The sequence below is a fragment of the Panthera uncia genome, chromosome B4, assembly GCF_023721935.1.
Source record: "Panthera uncia isolate 11264 chromosome B4, Puncia_PCG_1.0, whole genome shotgun sequence".
Classification (NCBI taxonomy): domain Eukaryota; kingdom Metazoa; phylum Chordata; class Mammalia; order Carnivora; family Felidae; genus Panthera; species Panthera uncia.
Window position 1 is genome coordinate 111,676,706 of NC_064809.1, and position 25,000 is coordinate 111,701,705.

Below are 25,000 nucleotides of genomic sequence, written 5' to 3' on the forward strand. Positions count from 1 at the left end.
CCTCAAATATAATACTTTAATTTCAACTATCTGATTGTTTTAAGAGTTAGTTTTTAAATGGCTGCATAAATACCTGCGGGACCAATGTACTCTTCTCAAGACTCTTCTATTTTAAAAAATGTGGAAAAAGACAATCTTCTTGTCACTTAGAATGGAAACACACTAATTTTACGAGACATCAATCACCTTTCTAGTAGTGCTCTCCTTTCATCCTGATTATTCTGAACTGTGGCTTCTAATACTGCAATTTCACCCCGTAAGTCATCCGTCTGTTTCTCGAGCTCGCTGACTCTACGTTGACTAGACTGCCACTCCTTCTTTACGGTGCCCAAGTTTTCATTTAATGCTGTAATCTGCATGGTAAGTTTAGCTTCATTTTCTTCATGCTTCTTCATTCCTATTTCTTTTTCTTTTATTTCGGAATGCTGAGAAAAGGAAGAACAGTGAGGAAAAAACCTATTCCTAAAGTAATGCAAAATAAATTTCAGTTAGCTATTGAACTTAAAATACTGGCAACATAAGTAATACTACTTCTTCAGGAAAGAAGGCAGGAGAATGTATTCATGTCATACTAATAAAATTGATTCCACAAACATCTGTGTAATCTGAACTGGCTCAAAGGCCATAATGCTGAAATGAGAGTCAGCAAGCCTCTAAGAAGAACCACTAACATACAGCAATTTGAGGTTTTCGTTTTCCTCACTAGAACAGGGGAAGAACACATAGTTAGGGATAGCAAGGTGCCCTGGACACAAAGCTGGCATTTTCAGTCTCAAAATCCACATGTACCTTTTCTTCTATCAACCTGCCAAAAAACCAATTCCAAGCCATTCAACTCACTGTGTGAACTTGAAATCACAAATCTTCAACTAAAACATTCAGCCCTCAAGTTATGTGGGGATATTTGGACTTAATTCAACAGAGGAAAGCCAGATGCTTCCCATTTTGGCATGCACAATTTAGGGAAGGAAAAGTAGACTTTGGTCATCAAAATTCCACACTGAAGTTTCCGTTCTCCCTTATCAACACTCACTTGACCAAACAAATGAGTTTAACATCATCCGCATTCACGCCATTTACCTCAATCTACATAGCTGTGGATTTGTTTGTTTTCCTGGCACTAAAAGTGTGTTTATTTTTTATGAATTATGTTTCATTGAATTTTCACTTCTCTAAACCAAAATATAATTACAGACTAAAATATTTCCAATCACATATCAGCTATTTAAACAAATCAGATCTCCTTTCTCAATCAAAAAGTAAAATGCTAGGTAAGAGCACTTAAATCCTAACTTCCAAGTAGAAAAATCCTCTCTTACTGGATTGACTTACAAAATCAGTTACAAAACACACTCCCACCATTAACTTACTGACCAGTTTAGCCTCCTTCTCAGTAAACTCTTTCTTTAGTTCATCTTCTTCCTTTTTCACCTGCTCTTTTAGCATTTGCTGGTTTCTCTTCTCCTGGTCAAGGGTTGCCTTCAGGGAATCTACTTTCCCTTGAAGCTCGAGTTTCTGCTGAATCAAAAGCTGTTTGGCATCCTTGAGATTTGTTACCTCCTATTGAAAAAGGCCGGAACTAAATCATCCTTTACAGTGACTATTTCAAAATGTAGCTGAAATTTATACAACTTATCCTAACAATATAAAAGAGTTTTAGCCTCTTCTCTTATGAGATTCCTAAAGTTCAGTATTTCAAACAACTGGTTAAAAAGACGCAAGATTATTTACTTCCTGCTCAACAATCATTTAAACTCAAGTGACACTTTACATGCACGTTTTGATGAAATTATGTGAAGAACCTCTATCCCTTATTTTCCCTTTTCTCACTTAGCAAGCATTTATTGGTCACCACTGAGGCATCACACACTGTGACTTCCTTAAAGCAGGTAATGTATATAACCTTTATCTGCATCCTTAAAACCTAACACAGTGTGTAAGAATATAATAACATAAAGAGGTAATAAGTTATAAAGCAAAATGGGAAGTATACTGATAGACATAAAAGGTGTTATTGAGAGCATTCAAGAGAGAATCTAACCTTTGAGAAAATGAATAACATTTTTACAAAGCAAATGATAGACAATTAGTTTCTTCAGCTGGCACCCTAGGTACACTTATGACAGGAAAAATGTTCCGAACAGAGTATTAAAAGATTTTAGGAAGAAAAACAACTGAAACAACAGAATCCCCTGAAAATCTTAATTCTAAACATAGGCATAATTTTCTTTAATTTTTTTTAACATTTATTTTTGGAGAGACAGACAGAGACAGAGCACGAGTGGGGGAGGGGCAGAGAGAGGCAGGGACACAGAATCCAAAGTAGCTCCAGGCTCTGAGCTGTCAGCACAGAGCCCGAGGCGGGGCTCAAACCCATGAACCCTGAGATCAAGACCTGAGCCGAAGTCGGACACTTAACCGACTGAGCCACCCAGGCGCCCCAACATAGGCACAATTTTCTAAATCAACAGCTCTGTTGATTATCATCTCAACAAATCTAAACTTTTAGACCTACTTTGCTTTATTCACTAATCTGCAAACAAAAGGAACATAGTTTCAACACATGTATATGGATAACACACAACACGGGGATGAGAGCAAGAGTATTTGTCAAAACAACAAAACTGCGTCTAGCACATAGTAGATTCTCAGTAAGATATATACACATATTTTTTATTTAAATGACAATAATACAGGATAGAAGGAGGGACAATGATTATCTTCACATACCTTTATGCTTTCTTGCTTGTGGGACTTGAGTTCTTCACTCAATTTAGCAATTTCTTTTTCCTGTCTACACTTAATTTCCTCTATCTCTGCCAATTTAGACTTTTCATTTACTAGTTCTTTTTCTTTCAGTGACTGTAGAAAAATAATTTAAAAATAATTTTAAGTAAATACTTAGCTTAAAACTAATGTCATGAGAATAACTGCTACTAGGCATGACATGGTCTCTGCCCCTTTCTACCTAAGTTAACGTGAGCAAACTACTTACCTTCACTTGCCTCTGTGTCCTTATTTACACAATGTGAACAACTAATAAGATCTTCATAAGCATTAGTTATTGTTAATACTGTGAAATAAGTAGTGTCTAAGCAAGGAAAGAACACTGTAAAATTTAGCCTATCATTCTTATTCTTAACGCTATTATCATTATTACTATTATTACTATCAATGCCTTTATTTAAGGTGCCTAGCTAGTAGTGTGACATATTACCTAATTTAATATCAATACTAAATATAAATAGCTCTTTTTAATCCTCATGTGATAAGCAACAAAGGTTTAGAGAATAAAGGTTTGGAGAAGTGAAATAATCTATTAGAGATATAGTCAAAATTACAACCGTTCTGACTGAGCTAAAGCCCTTGCAACAAAGGCCTATGAAACTCTCAGAATTTTCTAAACCCAAGACACAAATCATGAATATCATACCAGCTTCAATACCTCTACCTCCCCACAAAAACATCCCTTAATTTTTTTAACTGAAGAGACTTTCAGGAATTGCACAATTAAGATACACCACAAACTTCTGGAATTGTATACTTCAGAATAATATCTTATCAGCTAATGGAAATATATTTCAACCATGAAACCAAAAATAAAGTGCTTCCTAGAATCTGAATTTCTCTTTCATATAGCATCTTAACTTTTAAACATAGTGGTCTTATAATACAAGGCTTTAACTTTATTTTTTTTAAGTTTACTTTTATTTATTTTGAGAGAGAAAGAGAGAGAGAGAGAGAGAGAGAGAACGAGAATGGGGAAAGGGCAGAGAGAGAGGGAGAGAGAGAATCCCAAGCAGGCTCTGCACTGTTAGCATCACGGGGCTCAAGCTCACAAACAGGGAAATCATGCCCTGAGCCAAAATCAAGAGTCAGACGCTTAACCAACTGAGTGACCCAGGTCCCAAGGCTTTCAACCGTATAACTCAGCATAATTTATGTAAAATACACTCCCATTTCCCTAAGAAAAAGCTGGCTCTAAATTTTAAGAACTGTAAGAATAAGAGGAGCCTGGCTGGCTCAGTTGGAACAGCATGAGACTTTCGATCTGGGGGTTGTGAGTTTAAGCCCCATGTTGGGTGTAGAAATTGCTAAAAAAAAAAAAAAAAAAAAGAAAAGTAATAATAATAATAATAATTAAAAAAAAATAATTATAAGCATAAGAAGTATTTCTGGATCTTTTAATCTCATTCACACATCTAAAGAATGTTATACAATAGTGGTGGAGCTACGATACCTGTTTCTAAATAACCAGGGGTCTACAATGTGAAAAACATTTGTTTATAAAACTAAAAAGAGCAGTAAGAAAAATGAGTAGAAATGACAAGGGGGCTGTTAAGAAGTACTTCCCGGCATTAACATTCCAATTACCACGGTGTTGTATCAGAAACTAGAAGTCCATCTAAGGAGAGCTATTGAAGTAAAGTGATGCCCATATCGGAGAAGAGGTTTGACTAGATGATTTCTAAAGGTACCGCAACTCTCAGATTCTAGATTCAGTCAGAAAATGAAATACCTTTTCTTTTTTAATGTCTTGAAGCGTTTTACACTGCTCCTTCAACTGTTGCTCTTTCTTTGCTAAATCCTGCTCCAACGTAGCCGTGGAACTCTTCAGTTCTTGAATTAATTTATTTTGGTTTCCAATTTGATTTCTGTTTGAAATCAAGTCCTCCTGTGCTAGAGAAAGCTTCTCTTCTACAGACTTACAAAAAACAAACAAACAAACAAAAAACCAATTTCCCCAAATTATCGTATGTCTTTTTTTGTTGTTTTTAGCAAATGTCAACAGAAACATAACAGTGTAAGTATAGTAGAAAGCAATATACTATAAAAGGATAGCTTGTTATGCCCTTTAGTAAGATCATGTAAAAGAGAAAGGAAACTAGACCATTAACTCTCTTGCCTACGAAAAACATTTTAGTGTAAAATATTTAATAAAACTGAAGCAATTCCAAAACCTCTAGAAATAGTAAGTACTACTAGCTAAGTGATATTAAGGAATATCAAATAAAAAGGGATCATATCGAACACACTTGTAATATATGAAAATATATACATATATGTCCCTTGACATGCTGAAATCCTCAATAAATAGTCTTTGTCTTGGGAAAAAAACAAAAAACAAAAACCAACAACTGTATTTCACATCTGCAAACCTGATCAAGTGAACCAAAAGAAGAAAGTCCACCAGATACATGGGGTTCTGTTTCCGAGAAGGCCATCACCCCATCCTCTTCACTTCCCATCGATGTGGCAGAAACAGTGTTGTCAGTTAACACTGCCCACGGTTACTGACTGTTCTAAAGCCCAGATATTTTGAGAAGCCAAAGCTTATGAAAAGGGCAAGCTTTGTGGCCCCTTAGATTTCAGACTGGGGTAGGTATGGTAACAGGTGAGTAGTGGAAACTGGCAGGGACCTTGCCACTCTCAGCTGCAACTGCAAAGAATCAGAAGGGAAGGAAATGAACTCCATGATACTCTTCCACCATTTGGAAGAAGTTCATCTTTCGTATTCTGGAGATACAGTTCCTTTGAAAAGGAGGGAGAAGATCTAATTTGGGAAGGATCCCTGCTGGCTAGGCTTGACTATAGTAAGCATCCATTGGAAAAGAAATAAATAAATACTTTTTAAATGAAGACTGTATTTAAAGGGTTTCTCAAGGTTCCCTAAAGAGACAGTTTATTCCTTACAAATAAATCCAGTTCTGAAGTCTTTCTGATATCAATGAAGTTTGATTTCCAGTGGCTTCTAGAGAACACTAAAAATCCCAAGGCTTCTTTTTAAAGAATCCTAAAGTCATCTAGTCCTTTACTAACCAAGCTGTTAGCCATTAACTGAGTATACTGGTAAGGTAAAAGACAGTCCTTAACTTAAAGAAGCTGGCTATGTAGCCCGAAAAACAGAACCACCACATAAAATGGAAGCTGTACGTAGCAGAAGAGCACTTGCTATAATGCCAAACGCACAGAAAAACAGTGAGTGTGAGAACTTTCCCTGAAATGTGTTTATGTAAGGCTCCATGGTACATGTGGGAACTGACATAAGCATCACAAAGGGTGAGAGTGATTTCAAATAAAGATAATAAAATTTGACAAAGCCTAGCCCATACGGTCTATAGCAATTATTATCAGGTAACAGAGGTCCTGATCTAATACTAAAGAACACCAAGGCTTGCTAGAGCCTGAAATTAACAGCTCCCCCAATCTCTGACCACAAGAATTCCAAACTGCCCATGGTTTAAATAATACTCAATAAAATTTTAAACTCCCAAGACCCAATGACTAAATCTTTAAAGTCAAGCTCAAAATCTGGGCTATGCTGACATACTGCTCTTGTCTCTGAATATTTGTCAATGCCATTCAGTGATACACTGCCATGTATTTTAAATATTCCTTTTATCTTTCTTGTTATAGGCCATTTTATTTTCACCTACTCAGCATATCTTCCTTTGGGGAACTCCCGTCTCCCATTCAACAGTTTTGTGGGCCTATCTTTAACCCATTGACTCCCACTGGAACAAGCAAATCCCTGAGTAGATCAACTACCAATCTTGACCCTGAATACCACAATCGAATTACAGCAGTGTAGCTAAAAAAGAAATTTCTGCAGTGTTTTCTGGTAGCTATTGTTTTTTGTCTGCTCCACAATTTTACTCTTCTTTCAAAATAAACTTTTAAAATGTTTATTATTTTCTTGATGTCTGATTAAGTGATATAAGGAATAGTATAAAGATTTATATTTAATTCTAAACTTATTATCCTAGAATTTTCACTTTACTCAGGGTGCAAAATGTACAGTTACATTCCACTTCTACCTTTCTTCGACAGCAAAGAATAGCACACAGCACAGCCGTTTTGCAATATACAGTCAACAAACGTAAGTATTTCATAAATAATCCAGCAGATGGGGCTAAAAGCATGGATCAGACCAGCCTGTTTTCCATTCTACTGGTATCTAGATGTACAATGTCAGCCCACAGATGGCAGCCTTGACTTAGGTAGGTGTCATGCTACAAAGTTCTCAACCTCTCCCCTTCTCTCTCACATGCAACAAGATCATTCATCACTGAAGCAAAAGAAAAATAATGGCTGATAACCATCTCTTATTCTGGTCCATAAATATCATTTCAAGTTCTCGAGGAATTTACTTCTTCATCTTTTTTTTTTTTTTTTTTTTTTAGCTTCCTAAGTAGTTCAGATACTTCTCATTTTGGAAACATTAATAATAGAATTTAGCAATATTCTATTTCATATTTAAAAATCCTAGTGATGATAAAAGAGTAAAGGGCTGTGAATCACAAGAACTGAGGTCTAATCATGGTTCTGTTATTGTGCAATTCTGGGTCTGTCACAAACCACGCCAGGCCTCACTCAGTCTTGTCTGCAAAAGGAGGCTTTGGAATAGAGGACCTAGCCATGCCTCTTAACAATTGGAAAACTCCTCAGCAGGCTTGACTCTCTGCCCTTCTCTTTTTTCTCCATGCCTTTGATTTGTTTTCATGTATAAAATTATTAGTATACAACATAGCTTTCGAGCATAATAAAAACCATTGTTGGCTTAATGAAAGAATATTGATCAAAGATCTAAGTCCTGTCACCATGTAATGCTCTTGGGTAAATAATATATCTGTATGAAAAAAAAGTGTGATTTCTATAGGACTTGTACAATCAATCATTACATTTCATCTCCTTGATCAGCTAAACACCCTTCTAATCCATCCATATTCCCCATCCTTACTGTTACTGCCCACACGCTGTCGTGTGCACCTGGACCAAGTGCCGTCTCCTCTCTGGTCTCTACACTCAGCCCTGTTGCTCCAAGATCCACTCCTTACTCTCAGCCAGTCACTGGCCCAACCTACAGATCTGAGCAAATCTTTTCTGTGGTTCCCTACTGCTTTTACAATAAAGCCCAAACTCTTCCACAGACCTTCCCTGACTTTTAATAGTGTTCTAAAGGGAAAAAAAAAAAAAGAAAGAAAAAAAGAAAAAGAATTTAAAGCTACTAAGGGAGCATAGCAAATAAGACATTTTCTAAATGTCAGGTGGTATTTTTTTTCTTATAACAACTGGGCACCATGAAAATTTTTTGACCCAAGTTTCCTATTTCTTTGTCAAATCATTAGTGACCCCTAGTCCCCTCAGTGCCCTTGCAGCCTGTCTGCATCCAGCCCTCCTGTTTCATCCTCTCTCTCATTAATCTCTTCTGCTCCATCCTCCTGAACTTTAAGCCCAGTTCTAGTCAATTCACACCTTGATTAATGGAATTTGTGGAGGAAGGGAGAGAGCCTCTTCACTAATCTTCCTACATCTTGTTTCCCCGGGTCCAATCCAAGCTATCTATAAACCTCTTCCTGGTTAAGTTGTCCAAAGTACTGTCTTCTTCATTTTATTCCTTCTTCATTTTATTCCAATCATCTTTGCTCCGCATCTAAGAAACCTCACAATTTGATCCCAATCTTTCCAAATTTATCCTCCAAACACAAACCAGCATGCTAGCAACTGGTAACTGTCTCCTGCCTTTGTTCGTTCCCTGCGGTACCTTTTCTCAAATGTGCCCCTGAGTGAAATGACCTTCCTCAGGACTCTCTATATATTCAAATTCTATATATCCTTGAGCACCTGTTCAAGTCCCACCTCCTTCAGAAAGCCTTCCTTATAACAGCCTATGATAAAATATAGACACAGTATATTTATGTTGTCTAAAAACATCCTGTGATTTTCAACAAAATTCTTCAATAATGTACTTTAAATTAACAAATTAAAAGAAACCAGAAAGGAAAGAAACAAAAAGCATAACATTTCATGATGACAAAAAAATAAATAAATAAATAAAATAAAGAAAGAAAAGAAAAAAAAAGAACTAGCTGAATCTTGTGGGAAAGAACACAAACGTTCCATTTATCTTAGGGAACTCATACTTTAATAACACTGCATAAAAATTATTTATCTTTTTTCCATATTCTTCATTTTAATAAACATGATACATTAATCAAATAGATTTGTCAAGAACAAACAATATATGTTTAGATAATTATTATTTTTTTTAATATATGAAATTTATTGTCAAATTGGTTTCCATACAACACCCAGTGCTCATCCCAAAAGTGTTTAGATAATTAGATTAAGGTTAAGTTTACTTTGAGCTATAATTTCCTAATTTTAATCATTAAACATTCTGGTAGTCTTGGGAAGCTGACCAACATAAAAACTAAAGTCAAAGTTATCTTTTTACATTTATAAGAAGACAGCTTTAGATAAGCTAATAATGTAGCAATCAGTATATTTCCAAATAATTTTACTGTTATGGATGTTATTTTTAAATGCCCATATTTAACATATATCATATTTTGTTATAATATAAAACAATTTCATTATTAAAAAGCATATTACTCCAAAAATAATAATTTAATAGAAAACAAGCATGATATTCCACAAATACTAACATTACCTTGTCTATCTGGTCTCAAATCAACCATTTAATGAATGCCTATAAACAACTTCCTAATATTTTTATGATATATTTTACTATACCTTAAGATCTTGCCTTGTGGCAAGAAGTTCAGATTCCTTCCCATAGAAATCAGATTGAAGCTGTTTTAGATTTTCCTGACTTTTTTCATAGGTATTTTGTAACACTGACATTTTCTCTTTCTCTGCTGCAAGTTCCTGGGCTGCTTGTATTGACTGCTGCTGTAATTTATTCTCAAGCTCTGTCTGGAACACACAATAGTTATTTAGAACAGTATGCATATCACAAACCAGTTACAAATACAAAATGAAATCCACACAAGAAGATCCCTGAGAACAAATTAAACTGTATTTATGCCCTAAAAAACTTAAGAGATTTACAAAATACAAAATCCAACAAGTCCCAATTTAAAAACCAAAAAATGAAAAAGCATTACATACAGAAAAAAGCATTTCACTGGATAGTCCCAAGTATCAATGTCTCAGGAGACTGAGAGTAACAACCACATTCTGAAGGAAGATACAGTGCTAGATGCTTTAGAAGATGATATAATTTAAGGTTGAACTAAGGGAAATTTCTATAGGAAAGAAATAAAAAAGTCATTACTGCGTTCATCATTTCTACTCCCTGAAATTCTAGAATAACTTAGGACATTTCTACAAGATCGTGTTTATTAACAACAAGGCAGAAAAAGAAATCTTGCAAAGATCTGACTCCTCTAAACGCTAAACTTGTCTTTAGTCTTTACGAAGACTCAGAAGATACACACAAATTATGACATAATTAAAATATATGTGTGCAGAGTATGAAAATAAGCACTGGCTTTTAAAATAAATACACTACCTCAATGCAACTTCTTTTTAAATGACCAGTGACCCCCTTGTTCCAAAACCCACTATTCATGTCCTTGTCCACAGCTGACTTCACCTCCCAGCAGTACTTGAAACAGTCGATGATGTTCCCTCCTAGAAACATTCTTCAACCTGGTTTCCAGGGCACCTATCTCATTGGTCATTCCTTCTTAAATTTTTTTACAACCTCCTCTTCTTCTGTTTAACCTCTCAATATTGTAGGATGCCAGGGTTCTGACCTTCTTTTATTCCATATACAGTCTCTCTCTCTCTAGAAGATCTGAACTATACTCAACTATGGCTTTAAATATCATTTATTGACAACTGACTCCAGAATTTGTGTCTCTAGCCCCGATCTCTCTGCCTGAACTCTGGGCTCATTATAACTGAGTACTTCCCTGACCTCTCCACCTCAGTGACTGACAGAGATCTATCTCAAGCAGAACTCTTGATTCCTGACAGCAAGGCTGCTCATCAAAAAGCTTCTTTCCTCCAATAAATATGGTCATCTATCCACTTGCACAAGCCACAAATGTAGAGTTCTTTTTTTTTTTAAGGTTGATTTATTTTTGAGAGAGACAAAAAGAGAGACAGAGTGTGAGTGGGGGAGGGGCAGAGAGCGAGGGAAACACAGAATCCGAAGCAGGCTCCAGGCTCTGAGCTGTCAGCACAGAGCCCGATGCGGGCTCGAACCTACAGGCCACGAGATCATGACCTGGGCCAAAGTCGGCCACCCAACCGAGCCACCCAGATGCCCCTGTAGAGTTATTCTTGATTCCTCTTTCCATCACCTCTCATCATCTAATCTATCAGCAAGTCCTGATGACCCAAACTTCCAAAATGGATTTTCAAATCATCCACTTCTAACACTTTAATTCATTCTATCATCATGTACTGTCTGGACTATTGCAACCATTTTTCAATGTCTTCTCTGCTTGCTCCTTTATCTCTCTGTAGTTAATTTTTTTTTTCAACGTTTTTTTATTTATTTTTGGGACAGAGAGAGACCGAGCATGAACGGGGGAGGGGCAGAGAGAGAGGGAGACACAGAATCGGAAACAGGCTCCAGGCTCCGAGCCATCAGCCCAGAGCCTGACGCGGGGCTCGAACTCACGGACCGCGAGATCGTGACCTGGCTGAAGTCGGACGCCCAACCGACTGCGCCACCCAGGCGCCCCTATCTCTCTGTAGTTAGACTGCACCATTTTCTGCTCAAAATTCTCCAATCGATTCTAATTATCCTTAGAACAAAGTATATTATTCTCTGTTACCTTCTAATCTATAAATCTTCATGCATATGCTTTGGCCCTTATTTACTTCTCTGAGCTCATTTCATATTACTCTTCCTCTTTCCCACCACACTTAACCTACATTGGTCTTCTGTTTTTAGAAAATACCAAGTTTGTCATAGCTTAAGGTCTTTGCACTAGTTGTCCCCTTGGACCTTTGTATGGACAGCTCTTGTCTTTCAAGCTCAAATCTCTTCAGGGAAGCTTCTTTGGTCACCCAACATTTAGCAGGACTCAGTCCCATCACTGTCTTTCCCATCACCCTGTTTAGTTTCTTTCCCAGGGAAGTGTAAGCTCCACAAGAATAGGTTCCTTATCTGTTCATGACTATATCTCCAGAACCCGAAACTGTGCCATGGCATAATATAGGTGCCTAGTAATATTTAAGGGAATGAATGGCAAATAGATTGGAGGTGGAAAAGCCTGGAATGACTCTTAAGAAGCTCTTATAATAGCCTGGTTAAGAGAACAAAATGGCCTGGACTAAGACTGTGACAGTGGGAAATGAGAAAAGGGAATGGATTCAAGAGAGTTAGGAGGTAGGTTGACAGGAGGTGTGCTAACTGCCGATGGAGGAAAGGGGGTTTTATCTCCCTGTATGTTATCTCAGAACACCCCATGTCACCTCCTTTTCATTCCCTCCAATTTAGATTTTTCATGATGAAGAATTCCTGTACGTCTTTCTTCATCTTGAAGACTATAGTGCACTTATATATTTTCTTTTATAGAATACTATTTTTTTCTTTTTTTTTCCTCCCCACAAATCTAGTTTTCTTTCCCTTTCGTCACCTTCATGGCTCTCAACTAAGCCCTCTGCAAAGTCTCAGTAATGACCATAAAAGCCCTTTGGGTTCATACTTGGGGCCTTCATTATCTTTACTCTGACAGGCTGATTCATTCATTTAAAAAAATTATCAATGGCTTATTTGTCAAAACACACAGTTCTCTGACTTTGAGAAACTCAAATCTATTAGTGGAGAAGTCAATTTAAAACAAAAACAAAACCAGACCAATGCAGCAGTTTGATAATTGCTTTAACAGACATACACCCAAACTTCCAAAGAAGGATACAGGAGGGTCAGTCATTTACAATTCATCCTTCACAAACCGACCAGTTTTTGGTCTAAAACAGGTCTGATCACGCTCCTCCCTTCTTAAAAGTCTTTAATATTCCAATATTAAAATTGTAAAATGGAAACAACTATACAACATCTACTGTGATCTGACTTCACCTGATTCTTATTCTCCCTTATTCGCCTTATTCTCCCCTCGCTTCTTCACTTATCATGTACTCCAACAGCTAACCTTCTATAACAACATTTTCTAAGTCTTGCAAACTTTGCTAATATTGTTTTATCTCCTTGAAATATCTAAATTCCTCTTGTTTAACCTTTTACAATTATAATCATCTTCAAAGGCCCAGTGCAAATGCTAGTTCCTTAGAAAGCCAGTCAAAATTTCCATTAAGTTCTAATTTTTCTATTTCTGTTTAAGTTCTGGTTTCATTCTCCTTTATACATTAGGGTTTTTTTTTTTCCTCTTTACATATCTGCTTCCTCATTAAATTACAAACTGATTGAGAGTTGGGGGCTATATCTTATTCATTCTGAATTCCCATAACAGATTCCAAATAAAGTTGGTACAGGGGCCAATGACTTATAACCTACTTGCAGAATTCTTGATCTTTGGCTCTCAAACAATCATTTCCAAAGTGTGTGTGTGTGTGTGTGTGTGTGTGCGTGTGTGTGCGCGTGTGTGTGTAGCCACGCATTATGTAAGTGTACACACACACATATTTATACCCATTTAAACATTATCTTTGTTTTCCTATTTCACTGTGGGCCAGTGATTAACTGTCACAGACCATCGCTGCATAGCCACCATGCACACTGACACACTTAGATCATAGTTTGCTATATTTCCACTTAATAGCCAAGAACCACTTTGCTTCCGTACTGCACTGGGCACAGTAGTAGGCATTTTAAATACATTTTCTCAATCTTTACAAGAACTCTATGATTCTATTTCATTTATTTCGGAAAGATAACCACTTCCCTGTGGCCATAACCCTAAGGTGTGTCACATGAAACTTAAACTCAGATCTGACTAGCTACAACATATGTCCTTTCCATGCTACATTGCTTCTCAATAAAACCAAACCATACTTGCCTTTCAGTGATTCTCCAGTTAGTCTAAATTTATTTTTTTAAGTTTTATTTATTTTGAGAGAGAAAAAGAACAAGAAGTGGAGGGGTAGAGAGAAAGGAAAGAGAATCCCAAGCACTGCACTGGAAGTGCAGAGCCCAACATGGGGCTCGATCTCATGAATCATGAGATCATAACCTGAGCTGAAATCAAGAGTCAGATGTTCAACTGACTAAGCCACCCAGGGGCACCTAGTTACTCTAAATTTAAAGTCTAATTTATAGCGACTGGCTATCCATTCAAATTCCCCCCAATTTAAAAAGTGTGCTCCTTATTTTAGCATCCATACACTAACATAAATTAACTATATCCATGGCTGAATGCTTGTGTCTCCCCAAAAGTTCATGTTGAAGCCTAGATCCACAATGTGATAATATTTGGAAATAGGACTTTTTTTAAAAAAATATTTTAAAGTTTATTTATTTATTTTGAGAGACAGAGAGAGAGCGTGCGCATGCCAGTGCACACACATGCAGATGGGGGAGGGACAGACAAAGGGAGAGACAATCCCAAGCAAGCTCCACACCGTCAGTGCAGAGCCAGAAGTGGTGCTCAGACTTATGAACCATGAGATCATGGTTTCCTGAGCTGAAATCAAGAGGCGGATGCTTAAGTGACTGAGCCCCCAGGTGCTCCTGGAGGTAGGACCTTTAGGTCATTAGCCCTCATACATGGGATTAGTACCCTTACAAGAAGAAACACAAGAGAGATAATCTCTCTTTCAGCCTTATGAGGCTACAGCAAAAAGCATCTACCTACAAGCCAGGAAATGGGTCTTCATATCACTGGATACGCCAGTGTCTTTATATTGGACTGCCCAGCCTACAGAACTGTGAGAAATAAACATTTACTGTTTAAGCCACCTAGTCTATGGTATTTTTGTTATAGCAACCCAAACTAAGACAACTATCAATAAAAACATTTCCTTTAAATCTCATAATTCTTATGGTGTCAACTAGTAAAGTCATACAAAGTATGGGCACATACATTAATCATAAATCTAAAAGAAATCATATTGTAATGAATAATTCAAGAGAAATTGTGTTAAAAATAGTTGGGCTTTTTTTTTTTTTAATTCATGAAGTTATGATGCTATAAAAATGAAGATTTGGGGAATACCTGAATATGAGGCTAATAGATTTGGGAGAAAAGAATGACCTCAAGACATCAAATCGTACAACAAAATATGTACTGTGATAATTACATCCTGACTTAGGATTATATGTAACACCAAAAATGCACAGGCAAATTTGTCTACTCTTGTTTATTAGAAAATTACTCTTTTGTAAAGTGGCATTAATAATGGTTATAAAAACAGTGGTCAACATAAATTACCTATTTGCAAGGTTAATTTTATTTTCTCTAGTAATATGATAGCCAACTCTTAATGATATGACATACTTTGTTCTACATAATAGAGATTTCACTTTTCTCTTTTCCATGGACCAACTGATATGCACATACCAACAGTAGGGAAAAGCTTTTTGTTCAAATATTAAGTATAATACAACTTTGTCAACTCTTGGTGTGGACAAGTATTAAAACATACTTAAGAATAAAAAAATAGATACTTAATAAAAAATTAGAATAGTTTAGAAATGGAAACCATTAAAGATGTAACTTAAAATATCAAACAGTTATAACTATATGAAACCTACATTCCTTAATTTTTTAAATGCATACCATTTTGTGGTTTTTGCTCTTATCTTCCCTTGGTTAGGATAATTTATTTTTAAATTCCTTTAAAATTTTCTAATACACTAGAGAGGTTATATAAATTACTCCCATCTCATTAAATGTTGTTATTTATGTCTATCAAATCATTAGTACTAGAATTTTAAATAAACATTATCTAAAAATGTGGTTATAGTGAATGGAAATCCAGACTTATATTATTTAATTACATATTTAAGTGCTTTTATACATTAGAAAATACTTTAAAAAATTGTGAGCACATGTAAATTTTTCCTTGTTGCAACTCATCTGTGTTATATTATCTTAACTGCAAAGACTGTCTTCCCATAGAAAGTAAACACATATCATATTACTACCTTCTGTGAAACAGCAATTTTAATTTCTCCTTGGAGTGCTTCAATTTGCTTTTTCTTCTGTTCAGTCAATTGCTTTAGCTCATTTATGTTCCCCTGAAGTTGCTGTTCTTCTTTTTCCTTTTGTTTTAAAGTATTCTGGGCCTGTGTCACTTGTCCCTGCATTGAACTGAGTTCCAAATTCAACTGATGAGAAGTCTAAAGAAAATAAAATCTGTTTAGCATTCATTCCATGAAGACACATTTAGTACCTACTACACACCAAGCACTACTCAGGTAGAAACCACCACTCCCCTGATGGCCATAGGAGATCAACAGTAAACCAAAAAAAAAAAAAAAAAAAATCCCTACCCTCACGGAGCTTTCATAACTGAGACTATTTGCTATTAGATGACATGCTGGATTAATCGTCAATATTTGTTTAATCTTACCTTCCTTTCTAACTTGTAAATATATATTTGGATAGAGCTTGTAAATGAGCGAAACTGCTATTACCTTGTATCATAGGAAATAGGAATATCAACATCAATCTTTAGACTGCTAGAATGTCTACTGACTTTCAAGAATATTCTCAAAATGCTAACTTAGTCTGATGGCCATGGTTAACCAAAAAGAACAGCTCCATATGAACTATGATAAAACTAAAATCATTTTTCGCAAGTATGTTTAGTATCTGTCTGATGACACTAAACTATACTATTCAATAGTTTCCTTATTTAGAGATCTGGGGCATATTGTGCTATTACTTTGTTTTTACAGTCTACTAGGATCTATTTCTGTTCAAAATTAGGTATTATAAAAAGTCACACTGAGGTTCCTCTGTGGTCAGTGTGAACCACTATGATCTCCCACCCTTCCAGCCAAAGTCATGTTTTCATGTTTTATGCATATTATGAACCTAATTTGAGCATTTGACTATATTCAAAGTTAATTTTGAAAAGTTTCACTGCTACATATGGTTGCTTCAGCTCATCTCCAGCACAAAGGGAAGTATTTTTGTGCAAAACAGAAGACAGGTAGTGTAACAATAATGATGATTATAATATGATAACCAATGAGAAACTGACAGCTAACATTTGAGCTTTTATTTGCTTATTTTGTTAAGTGTTCTACGGACTTTGAAATATATTAACCCATTCATCTCTTATAATAATCCTATGGCACAGATTCTCTTATTAGCCCCATTTTACTGCTGAGGAAACAGGAACACAGAGAAATTAAGTAATGTGCCTAAAGCAAGGCAAGTCAGCATAACGAGCAAATGGCACAGGCAGGATAGAAATCTGGACAATCTGGACTCAGAGCTCGGGTAATAAGTCACCATAATTTTTCCACCTAAAGGCTGGCATCTAAAACACAGGTGTCTTCTTTCCATCAACAACCAGACTATAATCACATTAAAGATTTCTCAGGACTAGGTTTTGCTGCTTTTATCAAATCATAGCTCTAGAAAAACTATATACCTGGGTTCTAACCGCAAGAGGTAGGTCTTCAGAGAATAACAGCTGTATATTATACCCATTTATTTACTCATTTGCTGGTTTGTTTTTGATGGACAGCAACAAAAGCATTAACCATAAAAGAATCTGTTGTTATACAACCATTAACATACCATTAAATATAAATGTCCATGAAATAAAGAGCCCTTAAAATGTTATTTCTATTGAAAGCCTATCTATTTTTTCAATCATAAATAATGTACCCAAATCTAAGTTATCTAATTATAACTCTATAGTAAGTTGATTCAATTAACTTTATTAATTATAATCCTTTATTTTGGGTCTTTTATTATGAACTAGCTTAAATCTTTTTAGTAGTAGGTAGAACGCAAATGTCAATTTTATACTATTTTTTTGTGATCCATTATGTTTCAGAGAAATAAACCTCCTTTGATTTAAGTATCAGTGTGAAAATATTTTGTAAATATAGAACTTATTATTCTTTACATATTTTATGTTACAGAAAAAGAAAATCTTACTTGCTTCTCCTTTTCAAGTGACTTTTTCAGTTCATTCTGTTCCTTAAGTGCATTTTCTGTCTGTACTTGAAGCTGATGCTTTAATTCTTTGCAAGTTTTTTCCTAAAACAAACAAACAAACAAACAAAAAACTACATTATGCAGAAGATACTTGTAGTAGCTTTAAGAACTCTGATTTATACACTTAGTAAGATCCACACATAGAAATAAACCAGAATCACTGATGGTTTAGAATGGGATAGAATCATCCATTTCAGTTATAAAACTGGCAAATATTACAGCAATAAGGGTAGAGGGACAGGAAAAGGTTAAGAACTTCTATCATCAACCATCAGCAGAATACTCTGGAATTCTCTGGAATCCACATTTTATATCACATAATTAATTATAATTAACTTGTCATGCTATTTTAAAAGCATAACAATCCTTAAGAAAATGGAAAAAAGGAAATTTTTGTGAAAGAAAGCATTAAAAGAATAAATAAGGAATAATCACATATAACTTAAGAGGGAAGATGTACATGTAGGAGATGATTTCTCCAAACAGAAAGAAACATAAAAGTAACATACTAATACCATATATCTTTTGTGCTACTAAACACTTTCACTGATCTTCACACTGAGAACAAAAGAATTTTACCTTTGCTGCTACTCTGTTATTCTGGGTTAAAGTATTTCTAAGAATACATTCCCCATTAAGAATTTCCTGAGACTGTGTGACTTTTTTTCCATATAGTTTAAATGTGTTTTATGGTATCTCCAAGGCATGGTATTATCTAGAGATTTAGAATATTCAGTCGAGAAGAAGAAAGTTTACAGTGCCAGAATTAAAAGTCACGATCTTTCTGATCCTTTTCTGGTTTTTAGGCAAGTGAATAATGTCTGAACCAGCAGCTATATTCTCTGTGAAAATTTCTCTGAGGACAAACAGGAGGCAGTCTCCCAAATCTAGCATCATACCAGCAATAAAGAAAAACTGTTTATTCAACTGAAAGTTTCCTGGGCCTCTGGAAAATTATACTCACAAACACCAATATCTTTTTCTCAGGTTAAGCAATCCCAGTTCATTTCCTCGCAAGAATTAAAATCATTTAAATGTAGGATAAAAAGTCATCAGTGACTTAAGCAGAAACAAAAGTACGTTTTAAATAAAAATCATTTCTACCTAACCAAGTAAACATAAACAACTAACCAAATCTAATATAGCAGCTTTTCCTTTCTGGTTTTCCTTTTCAAATTCACTTTTGGAGTTCTTCAAAGAATCAGAAACTTTTGATAAATTCTCTTTGGCCGCAGAAAGCTCTGTCATTAGAGTTTCTTTCTCCATCTTCGATTGTTGCAGTTCTGCTGCTGCTGTTTGAATTTTGTTATTCAATTCCTTGTGCTGCATCTTTGCATCTTGACTTAAATTTTCAATTTCTTGTTCAAGGATTTTTTTTTCTTCCTCTTGCTTGGTAAGCATTTGCTTAATATTTTCAAGAGCTTCAGATTTTTTCTGTAGTTCCAACTTTGTACTGGATACTCTAGATATTTAAGAAACAACTTTTTAAACGATGCATAATTTACCATGAAAAATTAATAATTATTGAGTTTTGAAACTTCCTTGTGTAGCTCAGAATAAAAAATAATAAATTAATGTCATAAAACCACACAACTGAAAAAACCTTAAATGTGATCTGATCATGTAACAGAGATGATTTTCTTTGAGTCAAATAAGTTAGTGGTAAAGCTAAGACTACCTAACAAGTCTCCTGACTTAATCCAGTCTTATCTATTGCAATAGATGCCCCCCCAAACTGTACATATAGCAGACCTTCTAACATATAGCACACCCTCTAATCTACAACAGCCAGAAAAGTTTTTCGGGTACCTTAAAGAATCTACTCACTGTGTTAGCCCCCAAGCATATAGAGAATTTTGCCTCATTCCTTGAAAACATACAACACATTATGTTGTCTTTTAGGTATTAAACTTCAAAACATGATTAACCCAGAAAAAAATACAGCAAATTTCATTTCAAGCACAGAGAAAAAAGATTTACTTTAATCCTAGAGCCTAACAGATTATTCAAGAGACTTGTTATCATTTGTCCCTTAACATAAATTTGCTACACCTGAATGAAAAAGCTGTAAGAATAAGGAAATGGAAATATAGCTTCAAGAAAGTTAAAAACTTCTATTGTTTTGATAAAATTATGAATAAAATTATGAACCAAATTCAATGAAATTATGCACTAAAAGAAAAACACATTAAAGATAAACCATTTTAAAAGTGAAAATGAAACTGGATGCAAAGTAATATTTCTTGAATACATACTATTTCTGATGCTTTATAATCAGCATAAATTCAATAATATGCTAAAGAGAGGTTGTTAAAAGATGTACTAGCCACATATTTGTGGAGTTGGGTATTCACACAATACCAGAATATTTACACTTCGGAAATTTTCAACTTTTAGTCCCAGAAACTTACTTTTACTTTCTAAGTGGCTAGAAAAGATGGGAGTTGGGTGCATTCATAGGATACTGCACCTCACCGATTTTCAAAGGTATAAATAGAAGTCATTACACTGGGGCACCTGGGTGGCTCAGTCGATTAAGTGACAGACTGTTGATTTCAGCTCAGGTCATGATCTCATGGTTGGTCATGAGATCGTGCCCACATCAGGCTCCGTGCTGGGCATGGAGCCTCCTTAAGATTCTCTTTCTCCCTCTCCCTTTATCCCACTCCTGTTCACACTCTCTAAATAAATTAAATAAATAAATAAATAAATAAATTTAAAAACAATCAGAAAAGTCATTACATTAATATTATTTTACCTTTTTAATATAGTTATAATTACTATCAAGCAACCGTAAATTAGGACTTGATATATATTACTATGCTACTTAACTTCCCCATAAATAATTATAAAATCATAAGATTATGTAAACTAAAGAAGGCAAAACAGAAATAAAGGCTTTCATGGTCACTATAAAACTTTATTTTTAAAAAGGGTACTAAAGTAATAAATCCACACAGTTGGAAACTTTAACACCCCTTCTCAGAAATTGACAGAACAACCAGAGGGGGAAAAATGGCAAAGATACAGAAGGTTAAACAACTTTACTTGGAATGAATAAGTCAAGGGAACAAAAAGTACAGTATAGGGAACACAGCCAATGGTACTATAATAATGTTGTCTGGTGACAGATGGTAGCTACCATTTTGGTGAACACACCATAACATACAGAGATGTTAAATCACTACGCTGTGCACCCTAAACTAATGTAACATTGTCTGTCAACTATACTCAAACAAAAAGAATTTTTTTAAACATTATCAACCACCTTGATTTGATAGTTATAAAACACTTTATCTAACACAGAATACATATATGTGCACATGGAAAATTAACCAAGATAAGCCATACACTGGGTCATAAATAAGATAGTTTGAAGAGCTGAATTTTATCGAGTATGTTCTCTGTTCGCAATGGAATTAAATTAGAAGTCAATAAGTGTAAGCTATCTAGAAAATCTCCAAATATTTGGAAAGTAAACAATATACTTTTAACTAACCCAATATACTTCTAAATAACCCCATGCATAAAAAAAAAATCTCAAAGGAGATTAGAAAAAATATTAACTGTACAGTAATGAAAATACATCATAAGATGAGAGCTGGAAAGAGAATTAGATACATAGGTGTAGGTGGGCCTTGGGAAAGGGAAAACTTTACCCTGTTCTTTGGGTTGAGCCCTGGGATCAGAGATAAGGTTTACTCAAATCCCAGATGTGTTTCCTTGGCCCTTTTTTTCCTATGTAGTACAGTAGAAATGCAAGACTCCACATAAAAAAACATTTCCATAAAGTATATAGGCAAAAAAACCCCTTTAATATTAAAAGGTTTCCCTACCTCAAAATGAGATAGAAGTCTCTGAGTGAGTTCTGAACCATACATTATTAGAACATAGACTAGAAATGGGCACATTTACACTGAACCCATTAGAAATAGAAAGAAACACTGGGCCCATAGGGACCTCGGGAAGGAGAATAAGAACTAACTCAGAGGTGATCTTCATGGACTGATGACTGGGTTCCAGAGAAGACAAACTACTCAATGGGTGATATGAAGGATCAGATGTGCTCCCCAAATATCTGTGCACTGGTGTGAGAAGGAATGCCATTTAAGGTATCTAATGTACCTCTACATCCTCAAATTCAAAGCATCAGGATCCACTCTACTGGATGTGAAAACAAGAAATCTTTCATCATCACTTCCAAAGACAAAACCATGAAGGTGTCAAACAACTTAATTATCATCAGTCTGATGGGTTTTATTTCATTTTCCTGAAGGGTACCTTTCCCAGGCTCTCAGCTTCCATCTGTAGGACTGAGAGTCAAAACTCTTCATACCCTTGTTACAGATCAAGTCTGTCAACTCACAGTGGACTACTTAACATTTAAAGGCAAAGTCTACTGAAATGTGACTGGTCACAAGCCCTCCCATAAGACATCCAGATGAATGGGGTGGAACTGGTTTTTACCCATCATAATTCTAGTGAGTTTTGTATCCATTGTAGATCTTGTAGGAAGACCCAATCCAAGCATCAACATCAAGAGCAAGCTAAGAGATTAATTCTATCTTTGTAGTGAACAAAAGATAGCTCATCTTTGCAGCTTTAATCACTATTTAGGTTATGTCTGGAAGCACATACCCTCTCTGCCACCAAGGACGTTTGGAATTTCATACATAAATTAATATTTTAGATTCTAATATCTTCTCAACTAATCCATCCTTATACTCAGAGCTTTCATAAGCCCATTAAGCACTTAGTGCAAAATAGAAAAAAGACAATCTTCCTCAAGGTAATTTACTCCATCTGTTAAAAAACTGTCATACTATACTGATTTTACTAGACTAAGACATGTAACTACCATCTGCAGAAGCCTGACATCTGGCATTGACAAAATACAAAGAGGGTGAGGAACTGAGAAAATGAAACAGATACTACAAAAGGTAAACATTCACAGGGAAGGTTTCACATTAAAAAACTATAAAGAGAAGAGCAAACTAAATCCAAAATCTAAGGAAGAAACTACTAAAGAGAAGATGAGGTATAAATTAAACACAAAAGTGACAAAATCAAATTATAAGATTCTTTTAGAAAATTGACAAACCCCAAATTAGACTGATCAAGAAAAAGAGAATACCAATTACTGCTATTAAGAATAATAAGACATCACTATAGACCCTACAGACCTTAAAAAGTATAATGATACTATGAACATTATACCAATAAATTTAAGTTTAGATGAAATGGATGAATTCCTTCAAAAACACAAATTACCAAAACTGACTCAACTAAAATGTTAGAAAACAATAATAGACCTGTATCTGTTAAATAAATTGAACTCCAAATTAAGAAGCAACCCAGAGAGAACTTCAGGCCAGTTGGTTCATTGGTGAACTCAATAAAACATTTAACAAATAAATAATACTCATCACATACAAACTCTTTAAGAAAGGAGGGTAAGAGGGAATACTATCAATTTATTTTTAAGACCAACATAACCATGATTCCAAAGAACACTGCAAACCAGTAGTCCTCATGAATGCAAAGAAAATTTTAAACAAAGTATTATCAAGTCAAATAGAGTAATATATAAAAAGAATAATACAGGATGATCAAGTGGGATTTATCCCAGGAAAGCAAAGTTATTTAATATTTAAAAAGCAATCAATAAAATTCACATCAACAGAATACAGGAGAAAAAACATATGATCATGACAATAGATGCAGAAAAAAGTTAATAAAAAAATTTAAGAAAACTAGTATATACAGAAATGTGCTCAATCTGATAAAGGAATCCACAAAAAACCTACAGCTAATTTCAAAATTAACAATGAAGTATTTCATGTTTCCTGCTCAAGGCTGGAAAGGAATCTACTTTCCTATCAAGGATATATATCTACTATCTTTTTACATTCAAATGTTCACTGGAGGTGTTGGCTAGCAGTAAGTCAAGAAAAAATAAAAAACATCAGAGACCTACATACTGAAGAAAAAAAAAAAAGGATAACTGTTGCTAATTCACATATATCAAGACTGTCCACTTGGAAAATTCTAAAAACTCTAGAAAACAAAAATGCAAACTTAACAAGGCTAGTCAATAGATAAGACTCGATTGTATGTTTATGCTAGCCACAAGTGATCACAAATTTATATTTAAAAAACAATTCCATTTGCAATAAAATTGAAAAACAAAGTTTTTAGGATTAAATTTAGCAATAGATATTCAAGATCCCTATTTTAAAAACAACAAAATGTTGACCAGAGATATTAAAGAAGACATAATTATTAGAAATATACTATGTTCACAGATTAGAAGACTCAGTATTGTTAAAACATTAATTCTCTCCCAAAGTGAACTAGAGACTCACTGAAATTCCAATCAAAACCCAATAATTTTATTTGTAGAAATGGACAAGTTAATACTAAAATTTATATGTAAAAAGCAATGAACTTAACCAAGACAACCTTGAAAAAGAATTAAGTTGGAGGGCTGATACAGCCTGATATCAATACCTATACCAAGAAGATACAAAAATCAAAATAGGATGGTATTGATGTCTGGATATCATATAGACACATAGACCAATAAAACAGAATAAAGCCCACAAATAAACTCACATATATTAGGTAAACTGCTTTTGACAAAGGCACCAAAGGCCACTCATTGGAAGAAAAAAGTTTTATCCACAAATGGTACCAGAACAACTTAATGATGTACAGGAAAAAAGGTGATTCTGGACTCCATCTCAGACCTCTAACAAAAATAAGTTCAACATAGATCCTAGACCTAAACGTAAAAACTAAAACTGTAAAACTTCCAGAAGAAAACATAAGAGAATTCTTCATAAACCCTGGGGATAGGCAGAGGTTTTTTCGAAATGACACAAAACATTAAACATAAAATAAAAATAAATGGCAAATTGAATTCAAGCAAAATTTAAAACTTTTCACTGAAAGACATCACCAAAAAACAAAAAACAAAACAAAACAAAACAAAAAGCTGTTAGGAAAAGTCTTGATAATCTATTTGGTTAACTCACTGGCTATCTGGCAAAGAATAAGAACTTTGCATATATAAAGAACTCCTACAAATCAGT

General features: G+C 34.8%; 1 protein-coding gene across 3 annotated transcripts in view; it reads right to left on the minus strand.

The window, feature by feature from the left end:
- Positions 1-25,000, minus strand: part of EEA1 (early endosome antigen 1) — a 112,322-nt gene that overhangs the window by 3,467 nt on the left and 83,855 nt on the right. For all 3 annotated transcript variants that reach the window (XM_049626082.1, XM_049626084.1, XM_049626085.1), the window contains 8 exons: positions 19,038-19,368; positions 17,847-17,948; positions 15,872-16,066; positions 9,538-9,720; positions 4,520-4,705; positions 2,731-2,862; positions 1,375-1,560; positions 187-425 (listed from right to left, as the gene is read on the minus strand). In XM_049626082.1, coding sequence (XP_049482039.1) covers positions 187-425; positions 1,375-1,560; positions 2,731-2,862; positions 4,520-4,705; positions 9,538-9,720; positions 15,872-16,066; positions 17,847-17,948; positions 19,038-19,368 — 1,554 coding nt within the window. The remainder of the gene's footprint in view (positions 1-186; positions 426-1,374; positions 1,561-2,730; positions 2,863-4,519; positions 4,706-9,537; positions 9,721-15,871; positions 16,067-17,846; positions 17,949-19,037; positions 19,369-25,000) is intronic.